This window comes from Dysidea avara, chromosome 3 (assembly GCF_963678975.1).
Source record: "Dysidea avara chromosome 3, odDysAvar1.4, whole genome shotgun sequence".
Lineage (NCBI taxonomy): Eukaryota > Metazoa > Porifera > Demospongiae > Dictyoceratida > Dysideidae > Dysidea > Dysidea avara.
In genome coordinates, this window is record NC_089274.1 from 39,610,481 (window position 1) to 39,637,398 (window position 26,918).

General features: G+C 36.7%; 1 protein-coding gene across 2 annotated transcripts; it reads left to right on the forward strand.

Moving 5' to 3' along the window:
- The first annotated feature begins 79 nt into the window (after nt 1-79).
- LOC136250940 (uncharacterized) lies at nt 80-25,799 on the forward strand. 2 transcript variants are annotated; one of them, XM_066043287.1, is made up of 3 exons: nt 80-168; nt 20,787-24,134; nt 25,542-25,799. In XM_066043287.1, exons 1-3 carry the CDS (start codon nt 155-157, stop codon nt 25,615-25,617), a joined length of 3,438 nt encoding a protein of 1,145 aa, XP_065899359.1. In that variant the 5' UTR covers nt 80-154; the 3' UTR covers nt 25,618-25,799. The 2 variants fall into 2 exon arrangements, with proteins under 2 accessions (XP_065899359.1, XP_065899360.1); XM_066043288.1 differs by lacking the exons at nt 20,787-24,134; nt 25,542-25,799 and adding exons at nt 14,814-18,205; nt 18,692-19,493.
- The last annotated feature ends 1,119 nt before the right edge of the window (nt 25,800-26,918 follow it).

A 26,918-nucleotide genomic window follows, 5' to 3' on the forward strand; every position in this document is an offset into this window, starting at 1 on the left:
TCGGTTGGGCCCGTGGAAACATAATATATAGTATGCCCTTTTAAAAGTCTGGTCACGTGACTCTTAACATAATTGGCCACGCCCACTGACCTTGGTGTAACCATAGATTATCGAGAAATTGAGTGGCTGTCTTATTTCCCAGCACCTCGCGAGCATGGCTTCTGGAAGGTATAGTCATGTTGATGTTTGTTGTAATTCTGTGAGCATTCGCCGGCGCCTGAGGCCAGGGCCTGGATCGGCGACGCCCGAGCTCGGTGATGCCACACTCAGTTAATTATTACTTACTGAATTGTTTTATTATTGTTGTTGTTGTTGTTGTTTATGGATATACAAACAGGATAAACTATGCAAAAAAAGTTTAGGCCGAGGTTTAGGTACTAGGCCTTTGTTCATATCCATATCCTCATAACAAAGAACTTTTTTATGCCTGCGGTTAGTTTACGCTTTTCCATGTTTTGATTGTTACACTAGAATTCTTTCACCTCCATGGCAACCGTAACAATCTGTAGTGATAGTTTACGTGTATTAGTCTTGTACTTTTAGGCCACAACAGGTTCGGGCCACAAACTTATTTATTAGTTTCTCATCCCTGCCTGTATGGCCATTTTTGCTTACCTCATCAAGGATTTTTCTCACCACTGGTGGCTGAGTGCAGGTACCCAGCACCTTCTAAAGTTGGTACATGCCAAAAAGAGGCAATTGGAAATTTGTCACATTTAGAAAATTTTACAAAGCATTAAATTTTAACTTTAATTCTTATGAAGTACAGGTACACAAAAAAATTGGAATTTCAAGTAGAATAGGGACCATAGCACATCGATAAAAAGTACTGAAACAAGCTGGAGTAGGGCACGATATTAAATTATTATTTTATTTTATTATTAGATCACAGTAAAACAATAAGAAGTGCTTATCCCTACTGTGCTCAAGTAAAAATGCACAGTAGGGATGTAACACTGCTTATTGTTTTATTGTGATTTAATATCGTGCTCTACTCCAGCTTGTTTCAGTACTTTTTTATCGGCGTCCTATGGTCCCTACTATAGTTGAAAATTCCTTTTTTTGTGTGTACTTGTTTGTTAACTTTTTTTTTTCGGCTGGCTGTGGGCATGCGCCTGGTTTACTGAAATTGTTTTCATAAAAGTGTTGTGTATACCTATCTACCTATGTTTGTCCGTACGCACCAAGGCGGTACGCACCCACGTGAGCAAAATCGTTAAATAATGGTAAAATCAGCATTTATGTAAGAAGTAAAAGTGAAATGAAGTCTGTATTAAACTTCTGCACAGGTGAACTTTGCTATGAGGTGGTTTCTTTTCGGCGGACTGAAATATAGGTGTGGCGACTTTACTCAGACTTTGTAAACTACTAGTCCAGGCTAGAAACTTAGATTTTCAGGTCAACCTTGTTTTTCAATATAAAGTAATTGTTTAAGCTGTTCTAAGTCAATTTGTACCTGCTGAATCCAAATATGATGAGTCCCAGTTGCTAAACCTTGAGCATTTTTCTATAAATAGAATCAAAGATAACCCTACTGATTTTTTCATAGTTATAGAGCAAGCCATCCACATCAATCCTTTCACAGTAGTAGTTATAGCTATAAATTGGTAGAATAGGATCGGTTCATGGTTTATCATATATTACACAAGAATTTTTTTAATTATATTATTTTAATTAGAGGTGTATCGGTACCAATATCACGATATCGGTATCGGTGAAAAGTTGACTTTTTAGCAGATATGAGCAGATATTACACATAAGTACTATAATTGTCCAATGCATCCTATAGTTGACTTGGTAGTGCAATGGTCAAAGCGTGAGACTGGAGTTGTACAGGTTATTCATAATGAAATGGATAGGGTTCAAATCCTGAAGTGTTTTTTTTTCTTTTTTGCACACCTTTTTATCATCACCTTTTCACTATTCTTTGTTTTTTTCTTTACATAGCCACCTTTTAAACTTTTTGCCACATTTTTTACACATTTATTGTAGTGTCATACTAAAATCCTTTCAGATATCAATATCGATATCGGAATCGGTAATTTTTAAGCCAATATATCGGTTATCGGTATATTGGAAAATTTCCATATCGGTGCACCTCTAATTTTAATGAAATAATTGAATGTATTTTACAACATTTCAAATTATAATTCTTGTAGTAATAAGTACCACTCCCACTGAAAACCACAGCCAGAGTCACCTGTCCTCACCAATTAGTGCTTACATGTACTAGCTCCTAAAATAAAAAATCAGTTTCCCTTATAAGGTAATTAATGACATCATCGCTGCATATACATGCATATGGACGATATCCGCAATGACGAAATTTGATGTCATAATTGACAAAATGGCCGTGTTAGTGTGGGGGCTTAAGAGATTTTAGCACGCAGTATTCGAAATGAATGTTGTCTGTAGTTTTCTACACTTGGAACCACGAGATAATAAAGGTAAGAAGTAGTACACATACCGTGACGATGCAAAACGCATTCCAACAAGGAAAGCAGACCGAAATTTTTAAATTCGGACACAACTGGGCTTATCTGTATTGCATTATATACTATATGCCTCACCTTCGCCCTTTTTCGAATTTATAAACGCTATCATAGGGAAACACTACCTCGCCCAATACCTCCCTGTACAAAGTCCCCACACTAGCACGGCCATTTTGTTTTGTGACGTCAGAAAACGTCATTGCAGATATCGTCCATTGTGCTTGTTCAAGCAGAAAGGGAAGGAGATTGGCCACTCCATTTGTGTGCTGTTGAACAAATTTCTTTGCATCTAGTCATGTCAACATGGTCTATACTACCTTCAATCTATGCAGCGACTTCATCCAACACTGCTCCAGAAGTTCATGGCTGGTGAGCATGTCATGCATCACCAGAATAGCTTTTAGAATGCCATTTGGTCAGATCTCTTTATTGTGACAACCTACATGCGATATGGTCATGGACCGGCAGGCAATGTTGGCTCTACAATGAATGAATCTACTCTGGCCATTTGGGCTCTTTCCCAAAGCACTTGTGCTCAGTTGATGAATAACCTGAAAGCAATGAAAGATGGTGAAGAACAGTATGTTGTGACTTCTCACAAGGAGGAAAGGCATACATGCATCAAAGCCGATGCTGCAGATAGAATGAAAATACATGAAGCAGTATCAACATGCATTGATGTATTTGAAAATGACAAGCATCCAGTCAATGGTGATGTTGACATATTTTCTGGTAGAGTTATTTGTTGATGATGCAGCAGTGAATGTTTATAATTACGAGGAATTATGAACTAGCCAGTGGTTAGAATATAGAGACAGTGGCCAGCTGGATTCCACAAATGACTGACCAAAACAGTGTAGACCATGGCAGCAGCAACAAGACAGACTACTAAACTTGGCAAGGACATGCATACTGTTGGTACTGAATTCATTTATGCACGTGTCATTGGAATCATGGCATTGTCAAGAGTGACTGTTTCTATAGAGACTCTATTCTCTCATGAATTAGCTCCACACCCAACAGCTCTCTTTGATGATAGTGGCGAAATGAGAAAGACTAACAAATCTGTGTTAAAGACCAAGCTGCAGGTGATGTGTGGTGGAAAGCGGAACAGGTAACTTCCCAAGGTAGCAATCCTAGATGGCTGTGCTTTGCTTTGGACTGTTCCTGGCCAGCTTCACCAGCAAAAGTGTCTGCCTTAATCAATGCAGCAGTGACCAGTATCATGAAAAAAATAGAAACCACAACAATTTTACATGTGGCTTTTGACAGATACTGCAACATGAGTACAAAGTCAGGGTGTTGGACAACATGACAGAAAGGATTAAGTCATGTTTACAAATTAACAGAAGGGTCACCTCTACCCAAGTAAGCCATGGTGTTGAATGTGAGTGCCAACAAGAAGCAAGTCACTCTAATGATTGTTGATCAATTGTGTTTAGTTCAGATCCCACATGGAAAGCGTGTTGTCGTAACTGGTCCTGAGCCACGTCCAGTACAAGTTGACTTAGGTGAATGACAAACACCAATAACTCATGAAGAAGCTGATGTTATTATGGCATATCATGATCCAAGAAGCTGCAGCGGGACATTTCCCAATTAGCATGGTATCTGATGATACGGATCTGCTCCTCATTCTAGTTCATCACCTGCATGCTCATGTCAATAGCTTGCCACATAGCATTCAAGTGACAATGGAAAGATGTCTGGAAGTCACGCAATTATTGATGTCAATGAGGTAGCACAACAGCATGATGCAGTAATTCCCAATCTCCTTGGAGCACACACTTTGAGTGGGTGTGACACTGTCTGCTGGTATAGGCAAGGCAACTGTATTGAAAAGGCTGATGATATTCACAGATAATCTCTGTCTGGGTGACCTATCTGCATCACTAGGTGAGGTCAAAGATTCATGTCTCAGATTTGTAGCCGCACTATATGGCAAGGAACAAGGAACATCATTAAACAACATGCGTGCAGACATCTTCAGAAGGAAAATTGCTTGCCAACGCAATATACCACGCAAGCTGAGCAGCCTGCCACCCACTATGGCCACATTCAAACTCCACTGCCAACGTACCCATTTCCAAACAGCATGTGGAAGGCTGCTGACATGTCTTCGCCCCCAAGTTTGGATCCATTGCAGTAGAGTTAGGAGATGAATGGATCAAAACTTCAACCAGTTTTTATCCCACCAGGGCAGGTAACTGCACTGGATGAGGTGCTCAACCTTGTCAGTTGTGGTTGCAAAACTGGATGCAAAATGGCACTCTGTTCTTGTGTTAAATCCACCCTTACCTGCTCAGAGTTTTGCAAATGTATGGGACAAGCTAGCTGCCAAAACCCAATAAAAGCAGTAATACCAGACCGTGATGACAGTGCATGGTGATGAAGAATCTGCATAACCAAGCAAGAAAGAACTGAGCATGTAAACTATGGGATACCCCATTTTCTGAATTTCAGTATATATGTATGATGCAATCATCTTGGCTTCTGCATTACCTTTGCAAACATGAAATTGTTTAAATATCAATGCATCTATAATTGCATAGATTTTTGAGTGCCACATTAGATTTTCTCAAAATGTTCAATGTTTCACATCTGGCACTCACCAGATTTGGGATTAACAAAAAAAATTGGTCTAGAAAAAGTTGTAACAATTACTTTATACTCTGAAACAAGGTCATCTGAGATATAGCCTGGACTATACCTTCCCTTTGAGGTTTTCAGACGTTTAACAACTGGAAAACAACAGTGCAGGCCTCGTACACTACCAGGAATAGCCTATCACTTTGAGTTGAAAGGGGGCGTATCCCTTACGTACACGAACAAAAATGAAGAGCAGCTTGAGGCTTTGTCAAGAGAATTTGGGGGGGGGGGGGGGGGGAACACGATAGTCAAACTATAAAACAGTTTAGAAGATACTTCTGTGCATAATATGTTGGTAAAAGCGGTTGTTTAACAAGTGCTTCTTTAGCAATGCATAGCAACGTAATTGAACAAATTACAAAAATTTCATGAATTACAAAATACGAGAATTAGCTAATAATATTATTGCACAACCCAAAACTACCCTATTGTAAAATAGTAATACATAGTTGGTTATTTCATAATAGCATATACTATCTATGATGAGTTAGCTAGCTGCATGGCGCCTGGTTTTTAGAAGTAGCACAACATCAAATTGTTATGTAAACAATTATTATGACTGGTGAACCCACTCATACCGCATCTGAAGTGGCACCATGCACCCCAGCTATATCAATTATTGTCTGAAAAGTGAAGTATCCATTACACTTCGTTGTCAGCTATGTTCAACCTGTTACACAGCATTAGGAATCAAGAACTGTTCGAAAAGCACTTCTGCAATCCACGCATATACCGAAAGAAATGGCGCTACGCATCCCAGTTATATCAATTATTGTCTGATAAGTGAAGCTTCGTTGTTGGTTATGTTTAACCGATTACACAGCAGTACAAATCAAGAACTGTTCAAAAAGTACCTCTGCAATCAGAATAGCCACTATGAAAAATACGGACGATTTCCATTAAGAAGGGAAGCCATCACGTGCTACCGCCAAATTGACACTTTTCGCTATCAGCAAAGATGAATGGGACACAAAGGAGGATATTGGTAAGTCCATGAAGAATGCATTGTACATACTGCGGTATGCCAAAAGGCACCTCTTGGGCCAAAGCAATGTCTAACAGTGAAACAATCAAGCCCGTAGCCTTAGCAGTTATTGAGCTACACTTGTCTGAAGTTATCAGTCAGTTACTTACTTACTCAGTCAGTCAGTTACTAACTTACTCAGTCAGTCAGTAGAAAATTCCATTAAATAATTTTTTTTTTTAAATTCCGTAGCAACTTGTTGAAAGCATTTCAGGTTGATCTGAAAACTTGTTTGGGCTTAGACCAATACTGCCTCATTGTCGTCTGGGAAAATTGAGGCTGGTTTTTGGGTGATGTAATTTCATGGGTCACGCCTACTCCTTTGTGGTCCCTACTATACAATACGATATGCATTAAAACAGCCTAAAAACTACCTCAATTCCTTTTTGTCACTTTAGCTTGGTCCCACCAATCAATTAATTATTTTTAATAGCCATTGTTTCTTTCCCAATAGAAGATACATGTACTTGCGTTATATATAAATAAGGCAAAAATGTACCCATTAGAATTCATAATTTCCCTTTCAAACCATACATAAAGACAAAGCCCTTGAATTTCTCTATACAATGGCATCCGAACTTTTGTTGTAACACTTTTGTAGTGGCAGTTATTAACAGTTGACACCACCACAAAGTCCACAATGCGCGTTCCATACAATTTTCTATATAAGAAATTCGATACCTCAGCACGCACACCTCAAAAGTGCAGTGGGTTGCCCTTACCCAAATTTGCTAAACTTGGTCTCATTTGATGAGTTGAATTGTACTGATTAAGAATCCACCCAAGTGAATGCTTAACTGGCCTTTCTACAAAGATACATTGCAAAACACACAAAAAAATAGGGTTTTTTCACACTAGAATTTTGTACCTGGATGCTTAAATTCACCGTACAAGGCTCTCTCCTGGTTGCTATACAAAATCCTGCATATCACATGATGCGTAATTTATCAAGGATTTTGATAAATGCAACCCCATCACCATAAACTGAAGTATACGGAAGTTATGATGTATTGTTTGAAAGATGATGTTATTTTCCATAATTTTTAATTCGTAAAAATTGAGTGTACAGTAAGTGTATCAAAGTTTTTGATATGACCTTGCATAGAAAACTGCATTCTCAGCATCTTGTCAATAAAAAATAAATAAAAATCTGCCATCCCACACTGCTATTTTGAGAATGAGAAACTAATAATTAAGTTTATGTGGCCAAGTGAGCTTGTAAATGTTTAGTTATGTGTATGTTTAATTGCTGAAGTTGTAAAACTGCTGAAAATCCAGTTATTGACAAATTTGAAGATGTCTGGGCGATTCCCGAACGCTTCAGGCCAGTCCACATCCAGGTCAGTTCTCAAGGCCATAGACCACTCTCGCACCTCTCCATGCTCAATCAAACCCCACATTTAGTTAGTAACACTCATGTACTATCCATTTGTGGCTATAACTTAGTTCAGTGGTACTCAGTCTGCTTTTACTGACTCGATTTATATAAACGTGTTAAGATGTGCAAGCCTTCTACAAATTGATTCAAGAAGTACTACTGAACTAAGTTATAGTTACAAATGGATAGTACATGAGTGTTACTAGCTAACATTTGTACGAGCATGGAGAGGTGTAAGAGCAGTCTATGGCCTTGGGAACCGACCTGGATGTAGACTGGCCCGAAACATTCAGGGATTGCCCAGATGTCTTCAACTCTGTCAATGAGTGGATTTTCAGCAGCTTTAAAAGTTTAGCAGTTGTTCCTACTTGTAACTAAACACATACAAGCTCGCTTATGAGCCTAAAAGTACAAAACTAATATGCGTAAACAAGCCACTATCACTACGGGTTGATCAAAAACATGGCAGATATTACAGTTGCCATGGAGGTGAAAGAACTCTATACGCAGCTGCCATGCCAGATGAGTAAAACTCGCAGTGACCTCAACCTGTAAAGTGCATTTGGAGTGAGACCTGAGGTTAAGATTTGCTTAGGCTACTCCAAAGGTTAAGTAGTCCAAAAGTTACAGTACTTGTTGCTGTCAGACCTTCAGTGCTGGACACTAAAGCTCTAATAACAATAAATTCTGTTTCTTGTCCTGGACTCAGGCATATTTGCATGTGGGCAGGTGATCCATTTCCATTATAAGATTGGCAGCTTTCCAAGCCATTATTGCCTGGCACAGCCATAAAAAGCTGCATAAAAGCATGCTTTAGCTTGTACCTTCCCTTTTTAGTTGCATGTAAAAGTAAGACTTGATAGCACTGCTGACACATGAGCTGACAATGCTACAAGATCGCTCTTGCTGAGCCTGTCAGTATGCAAGAAAAACCAGAAAATAATGGAAGACTATGTAATAATGGAATATTTATAGCTCACTGTAACCAGATATGGGCAGTGGACGGGAAACAGAATTTATTTGGAGTGGCCTTACTTATGAGAGATCTCCTCTTAATGGTGTAAAAATTGCAAAATTTGCTACTTCTTTGGCTATTTTCAGTTATACTTCTCCATTTTTAGCCATTAGAGCACTGTTTAGTGCTTTGCCAAGAGGTCTAAAGTGAAATTAAATTACACGAGCTTAATTTTCCAGGAATTGCAATGTATGAGATGGAAAACCATGCATGAGACAACAATCCAATGTGTGTGTCTTATGCGTAATACTAATGTTGCACCGATATGCATTTAACGATACCGATTATTTGACTATTCCTATAACTGGTATTCCAATATTAACCGATATTCTTCAGAACAGGGGAGGAGGAAAAGAAAATCATCTAAAGTTTATGTGTATAATTGCATTTGTAATAATAATAATATAATTGATTGTGTGGGCGACCAATTTTTACAGTTTTGGCACTGATCCCTTTGTAGAAAAGGAAGCCAAGTAGTTTATAGCCAGCTTATCAAACAGTATTTTTAGTAGGATTCCAGACCCCATGTGAAGAGTGATCGACTAATTACATGGGTGACTTTCCGATCAGGCTGTTCATCCTCTTCCTCACGCAATGAAACTACATCGAGCCATTAATTTACCGTATCAACACTTTCCTTGAGCAGTATATTTAGATGCCACAACATTGTTTAAAGTGCTTATGCTTGGTAGATACCTGTAATTTTATGATTGGAATGAGGCCACGCCCATTAATTGATTAGTAGCGGTCTAGATCCTTTTAACAATCTATTTATGCGATCACGATGACCACACCTCTAATTATTAGTCTAGTTATATTTATGATGCTAGCACAGTGAAAAAAGTGAAATGGTGACATGCCTCTGTAGGTGAAAGGCGGACTCGAGATACTCAAATACAACAGTTACCCTAATAGCTAGAACAGTAGCATATGTCTAGCTGCATGCCATAACAAACTAGTATATTAATTAACAATGAAGTAGGGATCCATATGGTAAAAAAGGAGTGAAACAAGAGATGATTGATGGTATTTTTCACTGATCTATGTTGTAATACCATCATTCATCTCTTGTTTCACTACTTTTTATCACTTGGATCCCTACTTCATTTTAAAATCAATAATTTTAATATACACTAGTGTATCTAGTACAAGTATAGAATACATAAATATAGTGAAGTATACAAAATTTCAAGAAAACTTGGTTCTTTCTGGGTCCTTAGTCCCCAGGTCCACTGTTTTTCCGAACTGGCTATATGCCTGAATAATTCAGTTTGGGCAGACACTGACTGAAGCCCACAAAGTGGCCATATACAATTATGAATTTACTGCATGACATTGTGATGATAGATAGAGCTCATTGGTGTTCAAGGCTTGCTGTGGGGTGCTTATGGGCATCCTAGTTTATTATTTAGACCTCAAGTGTAATTTAGTTTAACATTGCTTGTCTGAAGTGCTGCTGAGAATATTAGGGACAGATTCAGGGGGGAGTTCAAAGCAGGGGGGTTCAAAGGGTTACATGGAAACTCTCCGGTGTTGGGCTGGTACTTTTATAAAGTTATATATTACTTATTATTCATTACTGCCATTGCAGTGAAACACGGTACAGTTATATATTACTTCAGTCAGTTTAATTAATTTAATTAATTAATAATTATGTAATTATCCCTTTGGCCCCTAAGTTAATAAAAAAAGTGTTCCGTTACACATGAACGCCACTATAGTGACTCTTGTTACACGCATGCGTTCAAACGCATATATCTCTTAAACAAAATATCCAACGAATATACGGTTTGGACCACGCTACTCTGTGGTTAACAGATATTATCCTAAGCTTTATCCGAGCATTGTAGCACGATCGGGCGTGACATAAGGTAAATCTGTGTTTAAAAGAATTTTTAACTGTTTTTAAGACGACAGTTATGACGATACTACCTGTCACAAAGGAGAGACGGAATAAAGAAGGTTAGTAAAGTTATATGATGTTGTAGATCTATCCTTCGTGAGTAGTTTAATGCAAACCATGAAAGAATAGGTGGTCCCTACATGGAGTAACAGGAGCCCAAGTTTGTATGTCAATATGCATATTTTTCATACAATAACTTTCAATTTTAACAATCAAAGCCACTATAGTGGCGTTAGGGGCCAAACTAGTAATATATTATATCACATATTACAAAGGTACTTCATTAGGTAATAATATTATTGTAACGTGCTAGTTAAGTAACGTGTTAGTACTTTGTTAGGTAATAATATTGCAGTAACAGCTAGTTAAGTAACATTAGTGATTCGTTAAGTAATAATATTACAGTAACAAGTAGTAATGTGTTACTTTAGTAACACATTGCTTATGTAAAATAGCAATCCGTTACATATTACTAGCATAAGAAATGTAGCACGTTATATTACTTCGTTACTGCTTTAAGTAATAATATTATGTAACACGTTACATAAGTGACATTAACGCGTTATGCCCAACACTGAAACTCTCCTCCTTGGAATGAGCTGCTGACTTAAACTCAGTAAACCAAATTCAGTTTAGCAATCAAAGAAACATTTATTGCAAGTACTTATAGTGGCGAAATACTCATTTTACCTCTCTTTACTGCTAAGTCACTTGAAACTGCTACCCAAGCATCTTTACATGCAGCAAATGCCTCTATCATTTTAATGTTTTGAATTTGGTTTTAGAGCTATTACAGTCGATCATGGTTACTTCTAAAGCCTTCATTTGCATTTTAAATGCATAATGTTAAGATTTAACAGTGAAACATTGTTGGCAAGTGTTTAGGTGTTATGAAATTAGGTAGCTAGCTAGACTAAAGCTACAATTACCATGTTCCAGAATGGAACCCCTTTTTAAAAGCTTGGATCTGCCCCTGAATGTGGTATTCCTGGACTTCATCTAGTCATGGGTGAGTTGACTTCTGGGTCAAGTAGCTGTTAGAGCTGGTGCTGTCCACTGCCACTTCTGTATCTGCCCCCGCAACTGGTTTGATAGTTTTGGGGATGGTATTTGGAAAACCTCCCTTCTCCTCTGGCTTTGTGATTTTCTTCATAGCCTTTACCTGGTCTACTCTGACTTGGTGAATTCTTCCCCAAAAAACATTGGAGATGTTGATTCAAAATTTTTTGGTCATCCACTGGCATAAATTTCAGCAATCTCTTGAGCCATCTACCAATAGGTGTTTCTTATTAAGCATAGTGCTGCCTGGGTTGAAGTTAGTGCTGAGCGATAGTAAAAATTTTACTATCACGATAGTTACTCATTAAATATCGCGATAGTGAACACTATCCCGATAGTTTATGAAACACTTTGTTCTTAACAAAGTCTTAGTTGTGTAGCTATGATTTGCAGTCATATAGAAAGTTATTTTGCATGCACAGGACATTTGTTAATTAACTGTGTGGGCAGTCAATGAATATGGACTTTTGGTATAGCTTTTACAGGCCACTCCCTTGTAAGAAAGCTGGTAATACCAACTGTAAAACAGTATAGAAGGGTTGTTACTACCAGATCTGAGCTTATCATAACTATCACGATAGTGATATCCCTACTATCGCGATAACGATAGTGATTTACTATCGCGATATATCGCACTATCGATACTATTGCTCAGCCCTAGTTGAAGTCATCATCTTTTCTGGCATCAAATCACCTGCTTCTGCACTCTTTAAAATTGCTGCAAGAGGGACCATGCCAACTGGAACTGCTGGAGTCACAACTAATAGCCACCTGCCTTAATGGTATCTGTTGGCAACATGGCTATCTTAACTTCAGACAGTGGATTTGGTCACAGTCTGACACCCCATCCATTTAAATGGCTTTTTGCAATTGTCATTGTCCATCACACCAGAGAAAGCTGCCTCCAGAAAGGCTTTTTTTACTGAAACTTCCACTAGACCACCTTCGTCTTGTTCAGTTTTGTCAATATCCATGCCAGATGAGTTTAGCACGAAGGCCTGAACTTGTAAGTTCATGATCACAGCGAATACAAGAATAAGACCTAGATTTTTGTGCTTAGCAAGAACAGGTCATCTTTTTACATATGCAGCATGTGTCAATAAGACACCAAGTGAATCTGTAATGAGGTTAACTCTTCTCTGTGTAATGTAATTAACTTGGGTTTTTATCAACGGTTTTTAGGGTTTTAAAGGGTTAATTACTATACCCTTTTAAATTGCAATCCATAATGAATGTTCTATTAGAGTAGTTTTGACTACTCTATTAGAATACATCTGACTGCTCTATTAGAGTATGTTTTTCCTTGTAAAATTTATACCCTTGTTCTCCCTTAATCCCTTTTTTGAGTAAGTTTCGTAATGTACTGCTCTGCTCTATTCTCATTTTTCTGTATATTTGTGCAGCCAAACTATGATGGTTTGGTGTTCTTGCTATAAGTCTACGAGTTCTAATTTCAAATGAAGTTTCTGGAACCCCAGGAAACACGCCCCTGATTATTGGTTCAAATATATATTTGTATCTTCTTAATCAGGCATATTGAACTACTATGAAATGCAAACTTTACTGTTATCAGTGTGAGAGAGAAAACCCAAAGTGTAAAGTTCAGAGTTGTATTTGTAGTGCTTGTACACATGGTTTCTGCATGCATGTGTGTATTCTATTGTACTCGAACTTACTGTCAGCCAGCAGTGGAAAATTAGTTATTACATGTTGACATAGAGACCAAGCCTTCCAAAATATGATTCATGTGTGTGCACACTGCATATAATTGCAGTGAGTAGTAATGGGAACATGCTATACGTACTAGTGATTAGTCAAATTTTATTTTGCCAATAACATCGTTTTATTAATTTGAAAAAATTCTCCCACCCAAGTTTCCCTCCATACAATAGATTCAAGTAGCTGTACTGACATTATTTACTCAAGAACCCATGCACAAATTCCAAACATTTACAAGAGCTGAAGTGGATTTGCATATGTATGTATTGTGGAACTAAGAAGCTACTAGACTGAAAAAGATGGTCACATATCTGACTTTTCAGGACAACAGCCGTGTATATGATTCATTCAGAGTTGGTGCCTGTTTACTGAAGATTTGGAAAGTCATTCAAGAATCCCACACCTCACCTTTGTGTAACAAAAGTGTATGCAATTACACAAGCCAGCCACTTTTACTTTCTCAAATGGAATTGTAAAGTTGTAGAGCACCTTCTAGAACACCAACGCAATCTTCTCCATTGTGTTCAGAGTATAAGAGAACCACAGGTGTTATACAACTTGTGTGTTGGGAATCTCAGCCAGTGTCTCTGTAGCCTAGAAGAATGACAGTGAAGCTATCTCCTAGCTTGATGGGCATACTTTCATATGGCACAAACTGGATGATGTCCCTGGACATTTCCTTTCCATCACCAGCTTGTTATCATCATTGAGCATGTCCTGGTATAATAAAGAGCAGAATTGTACATGTACTTACATTGTGTTTATGTAAATAAAACACGTCACCATGTGTACAAAAGCACAAAATGCACTACGCACTACATTTCTTAAGGATGCTCCATGTATATATATATCATAGGACACTGTACTAGAATCCAATAATGTAGGGGGGGGGTCAGGGACATGGAAGTTTTGAAATCTTAAATTGAATCTGAGAGTGATTATCAATATTTTGCTTGACTAGGTTGACTGCTCTATTAGGATATATCAATATCCAGATAGCTAAGCGTTTGTGTATAGTTAGAATTATTTTATGACAACTAAAGGTGGCTAGGCCTCTCCATATATGTTTTGACGGGTTGCAACCTTTACTGCTTACTGAAAACCTAAGTTAAACAAGAAGTCAGAAACTTAATCTGGGAAACTTATGTGCTGTCTTTTTGACAGTGCATGTGTATCATATCTCGTCTTCTCAGACATACCGAGAGCTTCTTGCTTGTATAACTTTTATAGAACGTGACAAACTATTGTTTTAGCTATAAATTATATCAATCACATTATGAAAGTTATAGATGACTGCATAATTCCTATAAAATAGCACTTCAGAAAGTATTATTGCCCATGTGCATGTGCACAATTCAACAAAAGGAATAGTAGAATAACTTTCTACATAATTATGCTAGTGACATAAAATTGCTATGCATAACTATTTCCTTCAAGTCTTTTATAAATACTATTGCATACACAATCGTCAGCAGAAGTGATGAAATGTCATTTTTTGTTGAAATATCATTGTGCTTTTATTCTTACGTTAGTTACTAATAGTACTCTATAACACTAACTATTGTTTACAATAGCAAGGTCATGTTTGCTACTGCTATTTGGATCTGTTTATTAAACATCAGCCAAAGCAAAGTGATAATAGTTAACAATGAAGGAAATAGTAATACTAACTGTTGCGTACATGGAGAATGTCCTTGTGGATCATTTTCAAATGTTTTACAGCACCTTGGAAACCATACCATTGTTAACATCACTTCACAATCAGTTTCATTGCATGGTTATTCTAGGATGGAAAACCTGATTAATATCACAATATCTGGAAATGGTGCTACCATCATGTGTAACAACTCTGGAATTGTCTCCATGGTAAAGTGCAGCATTGTTTTGATTGAGGGAATTATATGGGATCAATGTGGCAATACTAACCACCCTGATTATATGCATGGAATAGGTATTACAGAATCTTCAAATGTAACTATCAACTCAAGCACATTTCAGTTTTCGGGTGTATGCAATGTAGTTATCCTGTCTATTGCACAAGGTCATATTGAGATACAAAATAGCAATTTTCTTTACAATCATGTTGTCAACTCACCAAGATGTCAGTTCCATAGCAGCTTATTAATTACAGACAATGGCTTTGATAGAGGTACGATTTATATATTTTTTATTGCTAACACCATATTCCATCACAATGGAGTATTCAATAACAACGAAGGTCAAGGGGATAACTTTAATAGTGCATTGTTCCTCCAAAGCACAGAAAAACATACTGTTTACATTGCCATAGAAAATTCTACTATATCTACAAGTGGTAGTTTGGCTGCTCATTTCATACTTACTGATATAGGTACATTAGCAGTACAGCTACATGGGGTAACAATTGCTAACAATACTCAAGGAGGTTTTATACTGAGACAGAGTGGTGGCACTCTCCTAACTTTACTAATTTCATCATCTACCTTTGCTTATAACAGTGATGGGTCATTAAAAGTAATATCAAGTGTAAACAGTAGTGAAATTATGTTGGATAGGGTGTCAGTGCATCATAATAGGGGAACATTTGGTGAACAGCATTTATTTGGCAATGATGGTGTTGATGAAGGAGTAGGAATGTTTTTGTCGGTACATGGTATCGTTTCGATTATTAAAGTTTCATCTTGCAACATTTACAACAATGTTGGTGGAATCCATAGCATAGTTTATGTGAAAGTTCTGGCAATTCCATTGTTTCGTCAAGACGCATTAATAAATTCATCAAACTTCACTAACAATATTGGACCTGCACTGCGCATTTCAATGCCTTCAATTAACTTACATGTAGAAGGGTTAATAGTATATCAAGACAATTCAGCAGAAAGTGGCGCAGCAATTTACATTGAAGATAATACACAGGTTGCTATAGGTGAAGGATCCACAATATTATTTATCAACAATAGTGCATCATTACATGGTGGAGCTATTTATGTAGACTTGCCACTAACTTGTTCTCACCATGGTGTGGTGTTTACCAGTTTACCATATAACTCTGATGTTGTGTTTATTAACAATTCTGCTGGAATCACTGGTAACTCAATGTATTTCAGTATACCAGAATCATGTGGTGTTATTAGAGACTACAATGATAGCAACTCCATTGGTTACATACCATACAAGTTCAGCTATTCTGGTTTTGGTGGAACTGAAATAAGCACTTCACCTTATCAGATAAACTTATGCTCATCACCAGGATGTGACTCTGATAATACTAACAACTGCTTTATACAACATGGAAACATGCTGGGTCAATCAATAAACTTTAATGCCACTGTTTGTGACTATTTCAACAATGTTGCTGAAACAGTACAATTTAACGTGGAGTGTACAAATTGTAATGGTACATACAGACTATCCAATACTGGCGTTCTTGTACGTGATGGATTGTCTGAAACCACAGTCGTAGCTGTAGATAGTGACAATGATGTGCTTAGTAATACTAACATTACAATTAACATGTCTTCAGTTCTCTCACCTGAATATAAAAGACTCACTGCAACAATTTCATTGGAGCTGTCATCTTGTCATAGTGGATTTGTATTTGAAACCAGCTCACAGCAATGTGTCTGTTATAGCGATACTGATATTATACAATGCTTGGAGCAATACACTGAGATCAAACAAGGCTACTGGTTCGGTAGTGTTATTGAAAGACATACTGCGTCACTGTGTCCTCAATATTATTGTGACTTTAGTTCTCGTGCAGAAACTAGAACAGGATATTACCAACTTCCAGCCAATCAAGATGATCAGTGTAGTCCACACAGGAGAGGACCAGCTTGTGGTGAATGTAGTCCAGGGTATTCATTATCGTATGACACTCCTGATTGTGTTAGTAATGACAAGTGTTCTACTGGAATAACAGTACTAGTGGTAGTGTTGACAGTGTTGTATTGGATTGCAGTGGTAGTAGTCATATTTGTTTTGATGTACTTTATTAACAATGCACCTATAGGATATGCTTATGGTATCATTTACTACTATAGCATAGTGGATATCTTGTTGGGTAATAATTTGTACATTTCTGATGGAGTGTTTCAGTTAACTACCATTTTATCAAGTTTTGCTAAACTGACTCCACAGTTCCTTGGAAGACTTTGCCTTGTACAAGGATTGAGTGGAATTGATCAACAATTTATTCGTTTCTCTCATGCAGTGGCTGTTTTTCTTTTGGTGGCAGCTGTTGTCGTTGCTGCAAAATGTTCTTTAAACATATCAAAACTTGTTAGCCGCTGTATCATCCGTGTGATTTGCCTATTACTGTTACTGTCCTATACTTCATCAGCCACCACTTCACTTCGGTTATTGAGGCCACTATACTACCAAGATGTTAATGGTGCATATGTGTACTTGTCTCCATCAAACAAGTATTTTAGTGGTCGCCATATTGCCTTTGATATTGTAGCATTATGCTTTGAAATATTCATTGTGCATGGTCTTATACTGTTCTTATTGTTTGAGCCTTGCCTAAAGAAGTATTTCAACTTTATCAAGGTTAAGGCTTACCTTGATCAATTACAAGCATGTTACAAGCTAGAATACCATTGGTTTGCTGCCTACTATCTTGTGTGTCGACAAGTGATCATTTTAATAGTCTACATCAACACCAACTATGACACTGCATTGTATTGCTTGCAAACTTTCTGCATCATCACTGTTACCTTTCATGTCTGGATTCAACCATACAAGAGTACAACCCTCAATGTGATTGATACACTGATCTTACTGACAATGGTTTTAGTTGTCAACTTGAGCACTTTCACTTTCTCAACATCTTCAACCACAGCAATTGTTGTAATTTTGTTGATTTTTCCATTTCTAATTGAGTTATTGGCTTATCTGAAGGTCAAATTGTATGGTTTTGTGATAGAGCAATACCAAAAGCAAAAGAATCGGTACAAGGAAATGAGTGATACCAATGAAGATTAAGGTGATTATGATGCATTGTAATATTGTATAGGATACAAAGTTCATACATACATATGCACATCCTAGATGTTGCTTTGTCATTAATTCATCATGAACAAGATGCACGTAGATCTGAGGCATATACAACAGCTACTTGTGACACACTTTATATGCATGGAAACTTGCTCAGTTAGTCACTTTATGATAGGAAATTTTGGCAAGGTATAGACTCTTTGAGAAATTTGTAAACAAGCATTACCTTTGAAATATTCTTATTCAATACACACTTACATGCAAATTGAGGAATTTAAATTTAGAATTTTTTTCTTGCCAAAATCTTTTGTAGAAATTTCTCCAACCTTCCAAAATTGATTGCAATGATACTGTAATTTCATGATTTGATATCACTTTAATTTATCAGAACCATGTATGTGCAATAATTGTCAAAACGTATTTATGTCAATAACTAGATTGAAATATTATTTTGTACTATTTGCTTTTATTCCAGAACAACAGAAGATGAAGCCTAAACAAGTAACAGTGACTGATCACTAACTTCTGTGACAGATTTTATGCATTCACAATTTTTGTTTATCCATTATTTGAATTATCTTACGCAGTAAAGATCATGAAGACCTGTACTTTTTCCTGCCATAAAGCATCACTCACAAACCATCCTCACCTTTCCTTCACAATGACTTGATTAATCCAACCCAAATATGTCTTCAGAGTGACCCAAAATGCTTCTGATGGACATTTATTTATTTAATTAAGCTATCTACTGACTCCTTAAACAAAACTCAACTATGGTAAACAACATGCTACAGGCTTGATTCCTTCACTGTTCAATGTTACTTAGGCCTGAGACATGCCTTTTCACCTACTACTGCAGCAACTATACATGTACATCATGGACTTACTTACCTTTGTCCTCCTATGTGTCTTATTTCTTTCTCGACTGTAACATGTATAGGTGTTGATTTGTGGGTAAAGGCTTCTTGTGCTGGCTATCACGATATTCATTTGTAATTTTTGTAGTTAGTAGATTGATTGCAGAGGTGCTTCTTGTGCTGTTCTTTGTTTGTAGTGGGTGGAACATAGCTGTAAATGAAATAGAATGGCCAGTTAGCCAACTACTTTTGTCAGTAAGTGCATGTGTTTAGTCGCATACTTAATTTCACAGCACCATTCCTTCCTTTAATGCATTAGCCAATTATCAACCAGTACCTTACGTGATGCCAGTTTATTGATCATGCTTTGTAATATTCTGTAATGGTGAGATGAAGGGCTCTAGTTGTTGCTATTGCATTACTGATCTGCAAGACTGACAACAAACCCAGCATTGTGTAACTCTCAGTGCCAAGTACCATCTCTTCAAGCCTATATTCTTGCATGGCCTGAGACTACTGTTTCTACATAGCTGCCTACTATGGAGTAGGTGCTGACTGATAAGTACCATGATAGAGAAAGAGTCAGTGCACATGAGACTACTCCAAATAGTGCACATGATCACATAACGTTCATAATAGCTATACTTGCATAGTAAAATTACTGTTGTAGACAAGTGTGATAGAAACCCCTACCATTGCTCTTAGATTCAATACTTGATGACTTTGTCAATAGCTTGTCTTCAGTGTATGCAAACTTGGTGGGTTAGTGCACTAGTAACTGGTGACTAGCATCAGAATAAGCGAAGGTTTCTCATAGCTAGCAGAAACTAGGTGGTTGAAAAGTTGCAAACTTGACCTCTGGTCTTTAACCTTTCACTGTCACTGATTTTCATAAACTGTGAACTGTTTGTATGACTCACCAATACTGCTATACAACTTAAATTATTGTACAATAGTTAAAAGTATATGGCTGGTTGATAATATATAGATTCTAATGGTCACTAAATGGTTATTCAGTCTAATGTACACGGCTTGTAAAACCTATCTGACTTGGACCAAGTTAAAAGAGAGACAAAAAGAATGCTGAAATATGGAAGTGTCAAGTTCTCTAGTGTGCAGTGAGTTATGACACAGAGGACCAAACCCATTCAATAGCTGACCATATATTCTGTGCACTGGTTCACCAGTCTAAATCATTTTACAAAAATTAAACAAGTACAAAGAAAATAATTTTACATTTGAGTAGGCAAAAAGCCATGAAACAAGATAGGTTGCCAACAACTATACCAATCAACATTAATTTTAATCCCTACTTTAATCATTGCTACGCTATTGACAGACCAAATTAAATACTAAATCTGCATTACTATATAGTTACAGATATAGGCAACCTCCCTTGTTTCTCTGCTTTTTAATTCTATAATTCTTACTCAAAAGAGAAATTCTTTTAAATAACAGTTTCCAGAAACTAGACTTTTAAAATTGAAAAAAAAAGAAAGACTATGTAATAACCTTTAGTAGAACAGTCAGAGTAATCTGAAATTAAATTGCTATATATATTACTTATTGAAGTAACATTCCTTACCCAACCCCAATACTTCGAATATTAATACAAATATAGATTATTTGTGTATTCAGTTTATAATTCAAACATGTTGAAAAGTGGTAATTAGCTGTAATGCTGTATCAGTTTTATCATGCCATATTTTTTAGAAATGTGGCTGTGTTTTTCACTTTATGGATGTGTTTGAGTACAGTCCATGGTAAAGTGGTTACCATCAACAACAGTGGAGCAAATATCACGGAATGTTGTGTGGAGGGAATGTGCTTGTGTAATTCAATTCATTCTGCTTTGTCGTTCATTGAGAATAACACCATTGTTAATATCACTTCAGAAATAGTTTCATTACCTATGAAAACAGTTATAGGATCAGGAAACCTACACAACATTACAATAAGTGGTAATGGTGCTACTGTAATGTGTAACAATAGTGGAAGTGTGTACTGTAAGTCATGTAGTAATGTCATCATTGAGGGGATCACATGGGACCAGTGTGGTGATCCTAACACACCAAGTACTTCAGGAATTTCATTTGACCAAATTACTGACTTGATGATTATAAGATGTTCTTTCCAATGGTCAGGGGTTTGTAGCAGTGTTAACCTATCAAATCCTTCTGGTCACATTTTCATTCTAGCCAGCAAGTTCCAGTATAATGCCATATTGCAATGTCCTTTCTATGGTAATTTATTTTTGTGGAATTCAGTTAAGGAAATAAATTTGACAATTTCTAATTCACTTTTTTCTCATAATGGACTGCAAATGCAATCATTAACTGATACAATAGCCGGCTCACTGTTCTCCTGGAACCAGTTTCAGGCAGGAATATTGACTATTTTTATTGAGAATACAATTTTTTCTTCAAATGGTATTCCTGGCTTGTATATTTACGATTTTGCTATCAGATCATCTATCACATTAGTCAACGTCACAGTTTTTAACAACAGTAATTGTGGGCTCACATTTTTATCCTCAAGTAATACAATTCAGCTTGATATTTCATCATCAGATTTCGGTCACAATACAAATGGAGCATTAAGGCTAGAATTAAATAATCCACACAGGAGCAGCTGTCATATTAGTAGAACAAACTTTACGGAAAACAAAGGAGCCAATGATGGCGTGGCTTTGTATATTAGCCTGACTGTGGATGAAACTGATATCATACTGTCTTTTTGTAAATTTGAGAGCAACACTGGTGGAAACAGCATAGTATATGCTGCTGTGATCAACCGGTTATTCAACATTCAAGGTAATATATACATGAATTCTTGTTGGTTAATAAACAACACAATTGGATCCACATTACATCTCTCACAATGCTTACTTAACATTTACAGTTCCAGTTTATTTCAGAGTAACTCAGCAAAAAGGGGTGCTGCAATATACTTTGAACAGAACTCGCAAGTTACAATTGATGATAATGCTACCATAGAATTCATTAATAACACTGCCTCAGTATATGGTGGAGCTATATATGCAGATTTAGCAAACTGTCCTAATCATGGTTTAGTATTTAGGAGCCTCTCAGATTATAATACTGTATCTTTCATAAATAATTCTGCTGGTATTTCTGGTAATTCGATATATTTCAACATACCAGCATCATGTGATGTGGTGAGAGATGAAACTAGCAGTGACTCTGTTGTTTATATTCCATACAAATTTACATATACTCAACGTCGTGATACTATTGGACCTGCAGTAACTACATCACCTTACGAGATCAAGTTGTGTTCACCAGCTGATTGTAGTGTGACCGATAATGATAGGTCTACTTGTTTGATTGAGGGTAACAAAATGTTAGGACAATCAATTGACTTTAATGCATCAGTTTGTGATTACTATAATAAGAATGCTGAGGCTGTGAAATTTCGAATGAGGTGCATAAATTGTGGTAGCAAATATCAACTATCTATGAATGAAATTCTTGCATTTAATGGATCTTCTAACAAATTTATTGTCCAAGCAACAGATGCCACCCATGACATAAGAGATAGTGTTAATATTACACTTGACATTTCTTCGGTTCTTTCTCATGAGTACAGACAATTTAATGCAACACTGTCACTGACATTATCATCTTGTTACAGTGGATTTGTGTTTGATAATACTTCACAACAATGTGAATGTTACAAATATGACAAGGATATTGTACAGTGTTTTGAGGATCGGGCTGACATTAAACAAGGATATTGGTTTGGTGTCTTCTCCTCTGACAGTCACACTGTATCCATCTGCCCTAATTCCCTTTGCAATTTTATTCACCGGAAAGAAACTAGAACTGGCTATTTCATTTTACCAGAAATAATCAATGCTGAGTGTAGTCCACACAGGAGAGGACCAGCTTGTGGTGAATGTAGTCCAGGGTATTCATTATCATATGACACTCCTGATTGTGTTAGTAATGACAAGTGTTCTACTGGAATAACAGTACTAGTGGTAGTGTTGACAGTGTTGTATTGGATTTCACTAATAGTAATTGTCCTGGCTGTGATGTATCATTTCAGTAAGAAAATTTCCTTGGGATATCTTTATGGAATAATTTACTTTTACAGTATTGTAGACATTGTTTTAGTTGATAAACTGTATATTTCTGATGGAGTGTTTTGCATAGTTACTCTTTTATCAAGTGCTGCAAAATTGTCACCACAATTTTTTGGTAAACTCTGCTTTGTAAAAGAACTAGATGCAATTGACCAACAATTTATCCACTACTCTCATTTGTTATGTGTTTGGTTCATCTTTGCAGTGATTCTTGTTGTAGCAAGGTACTGCAATACAGTAGCAAGATATATCAATCGTTCCATTGCACTTGTTACTGGACTTCTCTTACTACTTTCATACACAACTGTAGCATCCACTTCACTACAGTTACTGAGAGCATTACAGTACAATGATGTTGATGAGGTGTATGTCTATTTGTCTCCTCAAATGAAATATTTCACTGGTCGTCATGCAGTATATGGGAGTGTAGCTTTAGTCTGTGGACTTGTCATAGTTCTTGGCCTTCCAGTGTTGCTATTTGTTGAACCATTTTTGAAGAAGAAAAATATCACCATTAAGAAGGTTACACCATTACTGAATCAGTTTCAAGACTGTTACACAGAAAAATATAGTTGGTTTGCAGCATATTATCTGATATGTCGACTAGTGATTATGTTGATTGTGTATTTTGCTAACAGTGACTATTCCAACATGACATATTACCTGCAAACAGCTTGTGTGATAATTACTATGACACATGTGTTAATAAGACCTTACAAGAATGACATGCTTAATATACTGGATACAGTGATATTGTTGATGCTGTTACTGGTTGTTAATCCTGGTAGTTTCAGCTTTTCACAATCCTTGATTACAGGAATATATGTAATATTGGTATTGTTTCCATTGTGTTTAGTCATCACCACTGGAATTTATATGCTTTTCAAGCATGTGAAAGTTGCACAGTTGTTGCATTCTGTGGCTGGTGAGAACAATCAAGATACACTAACAAGGTAAATTTTATGCAAAATTGTCTGCTTTTGATTACCAGATATATAAAAACCTTATATTTACTTCAACATAGTGTGTGTGTTATGTGTAAATTTTATGTAAAATTTGTCCGCCTCTAAACTCCTATAGAGGTTACCAGAACCATACAGTATGGGTCTGTATATTAGGGATCACGGGCTTTACTGGCCAAAAATATTACCCCAAAACCAGCCTCACAATATCTTCATGGTGCCTTGGCAGTATGGTTATAACCAAGCCCAAAAGTACCTTCACTGTGATTGGGGCCGGAGCCTAGGGATTTTGAGTGGTCCAACCATGCATGGACTGCAATAGAGGTCATACTCTTGCAGACTACTTTTTATTGATCTACCGGCTATGATCTTTAGATTTCTGATTTCATATGATACTAAACTGCATGTGCCGAGCTAGGGGGGTCTGCAGGCATGCTCTCCCAGGGAATTTTTGAAAATAGATGCTCATCTGGAAGCTATTTTACATGCAAAGCCTCTTTCTCCTTTTTGTTAGCATAAGGATATATCCTGGTAATTTTGTACTACAGTCCTATTAATTCAATTTCATATCTAATTTTATACTTTTTAAAATTCAGTGAAAGCTTAGTTCTTTGAGATACAGAAGCCATTGGGATTGTAATTGCTAGTGTATGATATGCATGTATTGGCTCAGACTAAGCAGTGTAATTAGAATTATGGCTATATTCTATACTGAATGTTCTATTAGAGTATATTCTGACGACTGCTCTATTAGAATATGTCAATCTTTTACAAATTCAAGTGTAGCAGAAAAGTGTGAGTGTGATCCAAAATGTCTTCCAATAGTTTGCTAAATGGAATTTTCTGCTAATTGACTGTCTGATACCTTCAGACAGGCATAACTCGATAACAGCTAAGAGGCTGTGGGCTTGATTTTTTCACTGTTCGATGTCACTTTGTCCAGATTTGTGCCTTTTGGCATACCACAGTACGTTCAATACACTCATTATGGACTTGCCTTTGTCCTCATTTGTGTCCCATTTCTTTTTGCCAACGTGTCAATTCATGGTAGCCGTGTGTGACGACTTCCCTATTGTGACGTTTGTAAACGAAAATCGTCCATATTTCCGTGGTGACAGGATTGATTGCAGAGTGCTTCTCCTATACTCTTCTTCCTTTGTAACGCTGTTTAACGGGCTGAATATAATGAATTGTGGTTAATCTGTAACAGGTTATGATTGTTAAACTACGTATATGTTACAAAGCTGATAGTTAATAGTACTATAGCTAGCTAGAGTCAAGTGTACTCTATCTGTAATTTGCAAGCAAACTGGAGCATTCTCTTAGCTGCATGTGTGTATAATAATAAGTTCTCACTGCCATAATAGTTACATTCATTATTTTCTTTTATTTTTGTAGTTTACATTTTAGTCTGGATGATACTAAATCTAGTGCACTTCAGGACCCTCTTCTAATGCTAGACAGTGAGAATTGATTTCTATAAACTTACTCTGCAAACTTGCACAAGCAATAGCAGTGCTGAACTTGTAGACTAGTATGCATATGTGTGACAATACTTGTAATGCTCTGTATGGATTTGTACTGTATGGATAGCTATACATATCTGTATGGACAGTATGCATTTGGTGGTTTCAAAATTGACTTTTTTAAATAACAGTATGTCAACCAACAAGAAGACTGTTGTACTAAAATCACAACTGAAACCCTAAAATTTTGATCATTTCATTATTAATTTCCAATTTTCTTTCATTTTATCCCTGACTTGTCACACATGTGCACTTGCACACACACTTTTGATAGTATGCTGTAAAATTATGCATGAAGCAATTCATAGATAAAGTTGCAATGGAATAATGCTTAAAATATAATATACCACTTTGACACCTCAGATCAAAGGAAACCACAGGGTTATATTTCACATATTGCCCTAACCACGAATTCTTTTGATGCTGAGGCAACTACAAAGCATCAGTTCCCTTCGATTATTTATATTGAACTGTTTAAAGTTTTGCATTGTGGGTTTGAGTTTAGCATATAGGCTTAGCTGGCCAAGCATTCTCTTCAACAAAAAATAACTGAATGAGTCATCCTCAGCTACTATGCACCACTAAATAATAAATAATTGTTTGCGCAGTGTTAGGGATGGCTTTCTATATAGCACACTTCAACCATGTGACAGGATGGCTTAGACATTCTCAAGGTCAGTAACCATACTCTTCAGAACTTACTTTAGCACCTTAGACTATTTTAGACATGGGTTACTTGGTACCAGCAAAACCCACAATCATTTCTTTTTTTTGTGAATACCACAGCCCAAATTTAAACTCACAATCGATATCTAGATACAAGTAATGTGGTGAATGTAGGTTTGTCTCTCCATACCCAAGTGGTATATATTACTTATACCATGGCCACTTTGAATTTGCCTGATATATATACCCTCGGGCTTGGGCATATATATACCGGTACCGGTATATATCAGGCAAATCCCTCGTGGCCATGGTATAACTAATAAATAATATCCAGCTTTACTGTGGCAAAACAAGTAGACTATACATAATAGCAAGAAAAATATTCAATCGTTATGTACACTGTAGCTCCTTTGCCAGCTATGCTGTGCACATGGTTCATACCTAATAAATACTAAATGTGGTCCTTGTATCACCTCGTATTACATCATGATGTTGTCATGCTGGTACTCTCTGTAATATTATAGGTGTCATAGCTACATTGCACCATATTACCAGCATGACCATATAATTAATATAGATTACT